At 40.9% G+C, this 11,938-nt stretch overlaps 1 protein-coding gene across 1 annotated transcript; it reads left to right on the top strand.

Annotated features, from left to right (window-relative positions):
* The first annotated feature begins 6,770 nt into the window (after window positions 1–6,770).
* On the top strand, window positions 6,771–11,308 carry LOC111952980 (four-jointed box protein 1-like). The gene has a single exon (XM_023972028.2). The coding sequence runs from the start codon at window positions 7,214–7,216 to the stop codon at window positions 8,483–8,485; it is 1,272 nt and encodes a 423-aa protein (XP_023827796.1). The 5' UTR covers window positions 6,771–7,213; the 3' UTR covers window positions 8,486–11,308.
* The last annotated feature ends 630 nt before the right edge of the window (window positions 11,309–11,938 follow it).

Here is an 11,938-nt window from a genome sequence, read left to right as displayed (position 1 = left end):
ACCACTGATCAGCTAGGGGAATCAGATTTTCAACATTTTGATGCAATATTTATAATTATGTAAAATATATGCAACAAATGTTTCATCAACAGGTTTCTGTGCCAATGCAACACACAACCAATAAACATAACATACCGACTTCAGGCACCTCAATATCATGGTTTGAGTTTTCAATACCAAAATAAGCAGACTATGTCAATCTCGACAAACAGAAAACACATCCCTCCCTACTTTAAGCTGACAGGCTTGGCTTGACAATCTCCGAATGTCATTAAAGGTTTTGGTGTTTTGTAACAGATGTCTCTTTCCATTCATCAAATTGCCGCTGCACAGTTGTGATGGTTTGATTGATTTTATTTGTCAGTAGATTTTTTTTTTGTAAAGATTATTTTTTATTTTTTCAGCTGTAGAGTTTTAAAACAGCATATCAACTGAATATTGTTGCATTAAATCAGAGTGCATGTGAGCACTCTGTCATAGTATTTCTCTCTCTCCATCAATTCCATTCAAATTGAATTAAAAATAGATAATCCTGTTCAAAGTTGATATATTGTATATACAGTACCAGTCAAAAGTTTGGACACACCAACTCATTCAAGGGTTTTTCTTTATTTGTACTATTTTCTACATTGTAGAATAATAGTGAAGACATCAAAACTATGAAATAACACATATGGAATCATGTACAGTATTAACCACAAATGAAAATATATTTTATATTTGAGATTCTTCAAAGTAGCCACCCTTTGCCTTCATGACAGCTTTGCACATTCTTGGCATTCTCTCAACCAGATACATGAGGAAGTCACCTGAAATGCATTTCAATTAACAGGTGCGCCTTGTTAAAAGTTCATTTTTGGAATTTCTTTCCTTCTTAATGCGTTTGAGCCAATCAGTTGTGTTGTGACAATGTAGGGGTGGTATACAGAAGATAGCCCTATTTGGTAAAATACCAAGTCCATATCATGCCAAGAACAGCTCAAATAAGCAACGAGAAACGACAGTCCATCATTACCTTAAGACATGAAGGTCAGTCAATACAGAAAATTTTAAGAACTTTGAAAGTTTCTTTAAGTGCAGTCGCAAAAACCATCAAGCGCTATGATGAAACTGGCTCTCATGAGGACCGCCACAGGGAAGGAAGATGCAGAGTTATCTCTTCTGCAGAGGATTTTATTAGAGTTACCAGCCTCAGAAAGCCCAAAGTTCAAGTAACGGACACATCTCAACATCAACTGTTCAGTGAATTGCTGCAAAGAAACCACCAATAAGAAAAAGGGACTTGCTTGGGCCAAGAAACACAAGCAATGGACATTAGACCGGTGGAAATCTGTCCTTTGGTCTGATGAGTCCAAATTTGAGATTTTTGGTTCTAACCGCCGTGTCTTTGTGAGACGCAGAGTAAGTGGACGGATTATCTCGGCATGTGTGGTTCCCTCCGTGAAGCATGGAGGAGGAGGTGTGATGGTGCTTTCCTGGTGGCACTGTGATTTATTTAGAATTCAAGGCACACTTAACCAGCATGGCTACCACAGTATTCTGCAGCAATACGCCATCCCATCTGGTTTGCGCTTGGTGGGACTATCATTTGTTTTCCAACAGGACAATGACTATGGGCTATTTGACCAAGAAGAAGAGTGATGGAGTGCTGCATTAAATGACCTGGCCTCCACAATCACCCAACCTTCACCCAATTGAGAAATATATTTTGATTTGTTTAACAATTTTTGGGTTACTAGATGATTCCATATGTGTTATTTCATAGTTTTGATGTCTTCAGTATTATTCTACAATGTAAAAAAAAAAGTTAAAATAAAGGAAAACCCTTGAATGAGTAGGTGTATCCAAACTTTTGACTGGTACTGTATATATATATATATACATACATACATACATACATACATACATACATACATACATACATACATACATACATACATACATACATACATACATACATACATACATACATANACATACATACATACATACATACATACATACATACATACATACATACATACATACATACATACATACATACATACATACATACATACATACATACACACATACACATACATACATACACACACACCAAAGTATGTGAACAGTGAACACCCCTTCATACACCCATTGCTGACAAGTGTATAAAATCGAGCAAACAGGCCTAAAATCTCCATAGACAAACATTGTCAGTAGAACGGCCTTACTGAAGAGCTCAGTGACTTTCAAAGTGGCACCATCATAGGATGCTACCTTTCCAACAAGTCAGTTTGTCAAATGCTATAGTTGCCCAGTCAACTGTAAGTGCTGTTATTGTGAAGTGGTGATATACCGGAGCAGCAACGGCTCAGCCAGGAAGTGGTAGGCCACACAAGCTCACAGAACAGGACCATCGAGTGCTGAAGCATGTAGCAATAAAAAATAGTCCATTCTCAGTTGCAACACTCCAAACTGTCTCTGGAAGCAACGTCAGCACAAGAACTTCTTGTCGGGAGCTTCATGAAATGGGTTTCCATGGCCGAGCAGCCGCACTCAAGCTCACTTAAGATCACCATGCATAATGACAAGCATCGGCTGGAGTGATGTAAAGCTCGGCCTCATCGCCCATCATCAATGCACAACCTCACTAATGCTTTTGTGGCTGAATGGAAGTCCCCGCAGCAATGTTCCAACATCTATTGGAAAGTCTTCCCAGAAAAGTGGAGGCAGTTATAGTAGCAAGGGGGGGCAAACTCCATATCAATGCCCATTACTTTGGAATAAGATGTTCGACGAGCAGATGTCCAAATACTTTTGGTAATGTAGTGTATATATCCTTGCCTACCTCTTTCAGGTAATATTTTCAGGTGATAATATAAAATAACCATTGTGTTGTCTTAAGGGTCAAAAATGACCCACCACTATGTTTAACAGCAGAGAAAACCTCCTAAATTATCTTTTTTTAACTTGAAATTTGATGACTTTTCCTAGGGTGACCCCAATATTAGAAAAAGTGAAACATCGCCTTTGTTCATATTTCCATGAAAGATGTACACAACCAGGGTACAAACATTGTCTTAGGGTCATTTTTGACCCGGCAGTTATAAAATAATTTACACACCACAAAAACCACACACACACACACCTACACACACACACAATGAGACATTGAGATTATGTACGCTACTGATTGAACTCAGCAGCAGCTCCTGAAGAGGCAGATCACCATAGTTGGCACAGTTAGAAAAAACAAGCCTGAGCTCCCCCTGCACTCCTCGCAACAAGGGGGAGAGAGGCTTTGTCATCAAAGTTTGCCTTCACCCCCACCACCACTCCAGTATCTTACCCCCCAAAGAGGATCAAGAATGTGGTCCTCCTGAGCACACTGGACAAAACGTCTGAGATCAGTGATAGTGAGGACAAGAAGCCAGCCATCATCCTGGACTATAACCACAACAAAGGAGGCGTGGACAACCTGGACAAGGTGATTAGAACTTACAGCTGCATGAGGATGACTGCCCGCTGGCCCCTGGTCATCTTCCATAGCATCATTGATACAATGCCTTCGCGATATGGAAAAAGATCAACCCTACCTGGATGCCTGATAAGCAGAACAAGAGGAGGGTGTTCCTGGAGCAGCTGGGAAAGGCACTTGTAACCCCACACATTCAAAGAAGGGAGCGCCTCCCCTGCACAGCAGCCTCTGCAGCGCTTGTGAAAGCTGTTCAGGGGGCTGAATCTTGTCCTGATCCACCTGAGGCTGCAGCTGGGGCAGGAAAGAGATGCCAACTCTGCCCACCAAAGAAGGACTGTAAAACAAATACTATGTGCTGCACATGTGAGAAATACATCTGCAAAGTCCATGCACACACACTTGCATACTGTCCGACGTGCTAATTAGAGTTGATTTGTTTATGTACTTCATTTTTGTCTTATTATCTTATTTTATTCTTATTTATTGTTGTTGTTTATACACCTTGTGGGTGGGGGCAATGGTTAAAAAATGGGAGAAGACTAGTATTTTGTAGTTGAATTCCTCATTGTACAGTATATAAGAATATATCACTATGTTGCCAAAAAAGTTCAAGAGTAGTAATTGTTTCCCTTCAATAAAATGCATTCAAAACTATTTTCTGCACTTTTCTGCCACCTTCTTAGGCTATACAAGTGCTATCTCTTGCAAAAAAAATTATGTTTACACCTATGCAGTACCTTTAGCAAAAATAATAAACCTCTACTTTAGCAAAGAAAACAATTATGACAGGTGTGTTGTAATAAAAACGAGTGGTGTCCACTGATTAAATGCAGTCTTTCTGCATTGTGAAGAGAGAAAACCCAGATATTCACAAAGTTTGTGATGAATGACAGGTTGTATCTAGATTTGGGGTTTAAAATTCAATTAACCTGCTTTATTTTAGGGGTTTAGTAAAGGCGGGTCATTTTTTACCCTTAGGACAAGGGGAGTATACAGAATGTTAAGACTACACAAGGGTTAAGTTATTAGCCTTATATTTAGCTAAAGAATGATCAGCTAGAAATAAGCTTCTAATTTATAGCCTCTGTCTCTTGTGCAATACGCACCATGAGCTCTGCTGGTCACTTTCCTTAAAAAACCCTCCTTAGTTCTTGGAGTCCCAGGAAAAGCTAGACTATAATAGTTTGCAGGAAGAATGTATTTTTTAGCATGTCTTATGCTAATAGACTGACTATTGGAAGAGGGATGCAAGCTTTTGTTTGCTGAAGGTTAAATACAGCAGCGAATAGAACTCCCAGCCACTGGCCGGGGAGTTTGAAAGAAGAGAGAATGCAGGAAGGCGGTAGGCTGTAGCAGTTATTTGTTTATTCAATCTTCCTGAGAGAAAATTAAGTAATCTGCATCTGATTATAGCACCAATATTATTCGAGCATGTCGTTACAATGATGAAGATCAAGACAACAAAACATTTCATTTAGGGTGAGTATTGGTTAAGTGGGACACCTGGCAAAGTGGGACACAAGCTTTGTAATGGCCTATTATATTTCAACATTTAAATCAAAATCGCTAGCCTATAATTGTAACTTTGTAGGCTGCATGTCCTGCACCAGCATCACATGTTCTCTCCCAGGTTCATGGTTTGAAAGAGGTGTGAAATTCCAGTCCATATAATACAGCATAATACAATACAGTAATACAGTTCACACTCAAACAAAGTTGCTTATTGGAGCTTGTTTCATTGACTTACAAAAGAGAGCATAGCTACATATGTGCTTTTAAGTTTTTCTGTTGTGCTTAATGTGCGGTAGCCTATCATAGGCTATGTATTGGTAAAAAATATAAATAATAATAAGATAATGGCACAATCATTTCAGCTTTGTTGGGCTTGGGCTCATAAAATGTATTTACATGTATCTTTACTTTACTTTTATACTCTAAATTGACTCCTTCAAATAATTCCCTCTGGCTATTTCCCATCGGCACGCTGCAGGAGGGAAGTAAAATTGTTTGGATGTGCCCATAGTAATGTAAAAAATGAGGTGGATAGGATAGATAAATAAAGTTGAAACAAAATAAATAATAATGAATAGAATGGGTGTCTCCCTTCAACTCAATGATGGCAGAATGGGTGGACTTAGCTAGCTAAACAGACAAAGCTAGGCTACTTTGATTTTCTACGTTACAAGCTAGCCAGCTAACTCTTTCAAATAAACATGATTTGTTATTATGGGATATACCAAATAGAGCTACAGACCCAGCCTGACATGGGCAATTAGCTAATTGTTACTTTTATATCAGTATTTCAGTGTGGAGTCAATTGAGGGGACTATGTTTCATGAAGCCATTTGAAGACTGTTGCTGACAGAGGTATGTTTAAATGATTTATACTGTAATACATTATGTATAATAAGTCTTGGTGATTCAATAGCCTAGTTAATCATTACATTACTTGTAAGACTATGTTTTTCTCAGTCTGGCAGTATCCAGAACCATCCGAGGCAGAGGATCTCTCTTTCGGCTGCTGCTGATGACAACTGAGAATGGTGCAGAAGACACATTTTTGTCATGCCCTGGAACTAATGGACAACGTTGTATTGTAAAAAGTCAGCCAGAGTTGACATGGGCTATCATTCAAACAAAGAGATGCCTCCCTGGCCACCAGCGCATATTTCCAAACTATGTTTGCATATAATTACAAATTCTAAAAACTATGCAGGTATTTTGTACATTATGTATTTGTTTATTCAATTATAATCTTAGCACAGAAAATATTGCTATTTAATAGTCATAATGAATGTATTACACCATGTAGGGTTCTAAATGGAACCATTTTGAGGGTTCCATATATGATGCATGCGATTGAACCATTTTTTAACCCTTTTGACTGGTACTGTATATACAGTACCAGTCAAAAGTTTGGACACACCTACTCAATCAAGGGTTTTTCTTTATTTGTATTTTTTTTACATTGTAGAATAATAGTGAGGACATCAAAACTATGAAATAACACATATGGAATCATCTAGTAACCCAACAAGTGTTAAACAAATCAAAATATATAGTCCAATGGTTTAAAAATGTATTTTTTACAAAACTGAAAAAATTGAATAAAGGTTTGATTCAGATAGAACCGTGCACCTTAAGGTGCTCCCGCGAGTCGCCGTTGCATGCACTTGCTCTGGATGTGTAGCTCTCCAAAGTACGCTTCCATATGACCCACCACTTCCGACGATAAGCCTACCCAGCTCGCAGCCCGAGTCACGTGCCCCCCCCCCCTCTTGTCTCCGCTGTGGAGCAGAAGCTACACAAATCAAACTCAACCACAAATCAAACTCAACCAGCACCCAGTGGAGATCGGAGAGATGGAGACGCGGAGAGCGAGAGAAAAAGCACTTGCTGTCCGGAACGAGAGACGCTGAAAAAAAAGATGATCCGTTAAATAAAAGACTGCGTCATGGCTCATATCCTATCGACGGAGAAGGATTTTAGTTCACCCAACGGGAACAGAGATGCGAACCTCGTTGCTTATTAACGGGCGGTTCCGTGATCCAAATAGTCCAACTCCGCCCGTGAACGGGGCACGGGACGCAGCGCCTGTGCTAGGCATCGCACTCTGGCTAGGTGTGGTTTCACAACACTTAGATTAGCCTACCTAGTTCTTATTCCACACGCTCGTTCATAATTGAAGCTGAAGCCGTCGGGGATGTGCTAGTCATCTCGTCGCAACAAAGGGAAGGGCGGCTTTCAGTAACCATGAGGGCTGTATCGGCGAATTTACTTGCACTTCTCTTTCTCTGCACTTGTGCCAGTGTATTCTACGTCTGGAGCAGTTTGGGGAGATACAACACGGGACTACAGTTAACGAGTAGGGGGTCCGCTCACATTGGGCCATCCCCGGACCTCTCTGCTAAAACTTTCCGGGCTTTGCTCGCCGTTCCAGTAGCACAGAGACGGGGCATACTGGATGCCCACAATCTCACTGGTGTTGCGGATCAAACTGGCTCTTTAGGAATCAGAGATTACCATATGAATGTAGATAACAAGGGGTCAGCACAGAGGGGGGTCCCGGCCAAATTGGTCTCTCCGGTTGAGGGGATTTTTTGGAGTGAATGGCTTGAGGATAAGTTTCCCGTCAGCTTCAGTGAGGAACATGCCCGGGCATGGCGAGGGAGAGCCCGGGGACACCGGATTGTCAGACTGGAGCCGGGCTGTGGTAGAATATCCAATCAACTGGCCACTTTTTCGGACCGATCCAAAGCATGCGTGCGTTATGGAATAAACGCGGACCAGGTGCAGGGGGAAACTTTGACTTATTACCTGGCTAGTTTGCTGGGTATTACAAATCTGCCGCCTCTCATCCTCGCCCAGTTGAACGTTGACAGTGAACAATGGGCTTCTGTGAGAAGAAGAATAGGAGGTTTACAGTGGAGTGAGCGGGCCGTGGTCTCACTCACCCAGTGGGTCGCCAACCTGACAGGGGTAATCACACCTGCGCCGCTGCGCCAAGAGAGCAAGGGGCTGCGTCCTCTACGGGGGGAGCTGGGGAACAAGACGACGGCGGAGCTGCTCGAGCTAATGCAGTGGACGGACCTGATAATATTGGACTACCTGTCTGCTAACTTCGACAGGCTCGTTAGCAACCTATTTAGCCTGCAGTGGGACTCGCGCGTGATGGAGAGGGAGACCAACAACCTGCTCAGAACACCCCGTGGCGACCTGGTTTTCATCGACAACGAGGCAGGGCTTGTGCACGGTTACCGTGTACTGGATATGTGGGAGAAGTACCACAGCACCGTCTTGGACTCAGTGTGTGTGTTCAGAAAGAGGACAGTACAGCGTGTTATAGAACTGCACCGGCGCAGGGACACCAGGACTCGGCTGCTCGAGCTATACAGAGACAGCGAACCATTGTCTCCGGAATTAGGGTTTCTCTCTGATGAACATGCGGGAGTACTACAGAGTCGAATAAACAGATTATACAAACACATATTGCATTGCAAGGTGAAGTACCAGCTGGGCAATTAGTTTTGGTGCCTCTCATTTAGAGGTTCTGTATCTGGCATCTGCTCCACAGAATGACGTGTGCTGCAAATCAGTAACCACACACCTGTACTAGATTAATGCGCGTCAGTTGAAACAGTTTTTTAATATATTGATGAACTACCTCTTGTGAAAACAACGTTTTGCCTACTTTATATGTCTGCATAAATATACACATTGACGTTGATTTTTGGCTTCGTGCAGGATGGTCATAATTTATTTTCAGCCAGCCTCAAAACATAGCTGCAGGAAGAATGTGATATGAGCCAATGCATCTTTGTAGCTATTTAGGTTTAATGGTCAGCCTTCAACCTCAGGAGTTTGATAGGCTTCACAGTTGTGTTTATTAATAGGAATAAATTATTGTGGTGTAAGGGGGGATAATGAATAATCACTTCATGTCATCTATATGCACAAGGTGCATTGTGTTCAATAATCTCCATAGGAAACTGGACTGCTTGATAATGAGAACCAGGCCTTAATAGGTTACTCCTACAACGTTTTGTATTTGTTGCCACAAAAATGTATAATGTAGACTTTGTCACCTGTCTCACTCCTTTTATAGAAGCTCTAGCCTACTGTACAATCAATTGTCATTGCAAACACTTTCATGTATTTGGTTGTCTTGTGATTGTATCTTCTGCCTTAATGTCAGTGGTGTAGTGGGGGATATATGCAGGTAGCAGATATATGCCATTTACCCACTTTTTCCCTGTGGGCATTGCGTATACTCACTACTTAATCCCCACTGATGCGTAACAAAGTAGTATAGTGAAGGTATATGCCATATAAATTATGTAGTACAATAGATACTTTATTCACAAAGTAGCCTACACAATCGTAATAAAGCATGTGAAATATATGCACATGCGCGCCGCACACATAGCTACACTGAACAAAAATATAAACACAACATGTAAAGTGTTGGTCCCATGTTTCATGAGCTGAAATAAAAGATCCCAGAAATGTTCCATACGCATACATTTTTTTGTGCACAAATTTGTTTACATCTCTGTTTGTGAACATTTCTCCTTTTGCCAAGATAATCCATCCACCTGACAGGTGTGGCATATCAAGAAGCTGATTAAACAGCATGATCATTACACATGGCAACATTAAAAAGCCACTCTAAAATGTGCAGTTTTGTCACACAACACAATTCCACATATGTATCAAGTTTTGAGGAAGTGTGAAATTGGCATGCTGACTGCAGGAATGTCCACCAGAACTGTTGCCAGAGAATTCAATGTTCATTTCTCTACCTTAAGCCACTTCTAACATCATTTTAGGGAATTTGGCAGTAGGTCGAACCGGCCTCACAACCGCAGACCACGTGTAAGGCGTTGTGTGGACTAGCAGTTTGCTGATGTCAATGTTGCGAACCTAGAGCCCCATGGTGGTGATGGGGTTATGGTATGGGCAGGCTACAGACAACGAACACAATTGCATTTTATTGATGGCAATTTGAATGCACAGAAATACCATGACGAGGTCCTGAGGCCCATTTTTTAAAGATATCTGTGACCAACAGATGCATATCTGTATTCCCAGACGTGAAATCCATAGATTAGGGCCTAATGAATTTATTTCAGTTGACTGATTTCCTCAATTGAACAGTAACTTGGTAAAAATCTTTGAAATTGTTGCATGTTGCGTTTATATTTTTGTTCAGTATAGTTTCAGCAGAATATCAGGCAGTCAAAGTGCGCAGCTCTCATGATTGTCGCAGGGAGAGGTTCATAGAATTGAACGGCATCGGTAGCCGGTAGGGTTGGAAGATATTTAAACTTATTGAAAAAGTCTTTGTTGAATCTTTGCGATTCATTATTCAGTGCTATTTGAATGAACATTTTTAAGGCTTTCCCCAAAAAACTTCCCAATTAAGTGTTGACTGCAACAACAAAAAAACTCCCAAAAATATTTTGACTGATTTTATACAGGCCTCAAAAATGGTCTCCTGATGCGGTTTAAAGTTGCACTATGCAGAAACCACTCTGCCATTTCTTGGTTGCTAAAATTCTAATAGTTCCCTAATTTCGGTTTATGTGACAAAACAAGCAAGTATAGTGTAAATTATCAGTGTACCATCTAAACCTAAGAAATATATTTTTAATAAAAAAACATTTTCAGCTGTTTGAACCTGGGGTACAAAACCAAAAGTAAAAGATGCAAAAATAAAACATAAGAACAGGATGCATAAATATATCGCACATAGAACAGATCTACCACCTCTTAGACTTGCTTTCAATGAGAATGACAGATCTATAACTCACATTTCTATGTGAATTTGGTTGGGTCACCCTAAAAGTTACATATTACAGCTTTAAGCATTGTTGTGGACTTAGAACATCCAATTTTTGTAGTTTTTCTATTAAAAAAGTTAGATGAAACCTGAAAAAACTATAGGGACATTTTTTACACAGGGCGCCTTTCCTTCATTGGGCAGGCCGTTTTGGAATTTTTTTTGTTGCAAAATTTGAGTATACCCACTTTTCCAAGAACCACTACACCACTGCTTAATTTCATGACCCAGTCATATTTGTTGTACATGCTACACTGTGAATACTGTATATGTTAACCTGTTTTTGACATTCACAATTGCAATCCCCTTTCACCAATTCAATGTGCATTGTAACATTCCAATCTTCCTGTCTTTTTTGCTAAGTATATTGTAATTTAAGTTGTCAGACCACATGTTTGGTATTCAACCCTTCTTTAGCGGAGTACAATGGCAGGTCCAATATTTGCCTGTTCTGTGTGTTCAGTCCTCAGGTTTTCATATAAAGGGCTTTGTCCCATCCTTGTCCACTACAGTGTACCCATTGTGCTGTTGAAATGCAGTGCCCTTAGAGCCTGCTACCCTGGGACTCAGAGTTCTCTCTCTCTCTCTCTCTCTCTCTCTCTCTCTCTCTCTTCCTCTCATCTCTCTCTCTCTCTCTCCCTCTCGTCTCTCTCTCCTGCTCTCTCTCTCTCTCTCTCGCTCTCCTCTTCTCTCTCCTTCTTCTTCTCTCTTCTCTCTCTTCTTCCTCTCTCTCTCTCTCTCTCACCTTCTCTCCTCTTCTCTCTCTCTCTCTCTCTCTCTCATCCTCTCTCTCTTCTCTCCTCTCTCTCTCTCTTTCTCGTCTCTTCTCCTCTCTCTCTCTCTTCTCTCTCTCTCTCTCTCTCTCTCCTCTCTCTCCTCTCTCTCTCTCTCTCTCTCTCTCTCTCTCTCTCTCTCTGGTATTCGGACACAGCCACTGTCTGAGACAATTACAGGGCTCAGCTCTCTCTCCTGTCTACTGAGAACCCTCTCACATTAACCAAACACAAGAGAGGGTAAAGTAGGGACCATTTCCTGTGGAAAGATGCATTTGTAGCTTGAGTGTACACTCCACATAACTCCCACACTTCAACAAAAACTGTTAAAGAAAGGGAAACGTGTAAATTGAACACTGTAGA

The sequence above is a fragment of the Salvelinus sp. IW2-2015 genome, linkage group LG26 (assembly GCF_002910315.2).
Source record: "Salvelinus sp. IW2-2015 linkage group LG26, ASM291031v2, whole genome shotgun sequence".
NCBI lineage: Eukaryota > Metazoa > Chordata > Actinopteri > Salmoniformes > Salmonidae > Salvelinus > Salvelinus sp. IW2-2015.
This window is presented reverse-complemented; position numbering and strand designations above follow the sequence as displayed.

Bases quoted from the DNA above. Each gene is read 5' to 3' on its own strand.
- LOC111952980 (XM_023972028.2), top strand. From the start codon at position 7,214: ATGAGGGCTGTATCGGCGAATTTACTTGCACTTCTCTTTCTCTGCACT.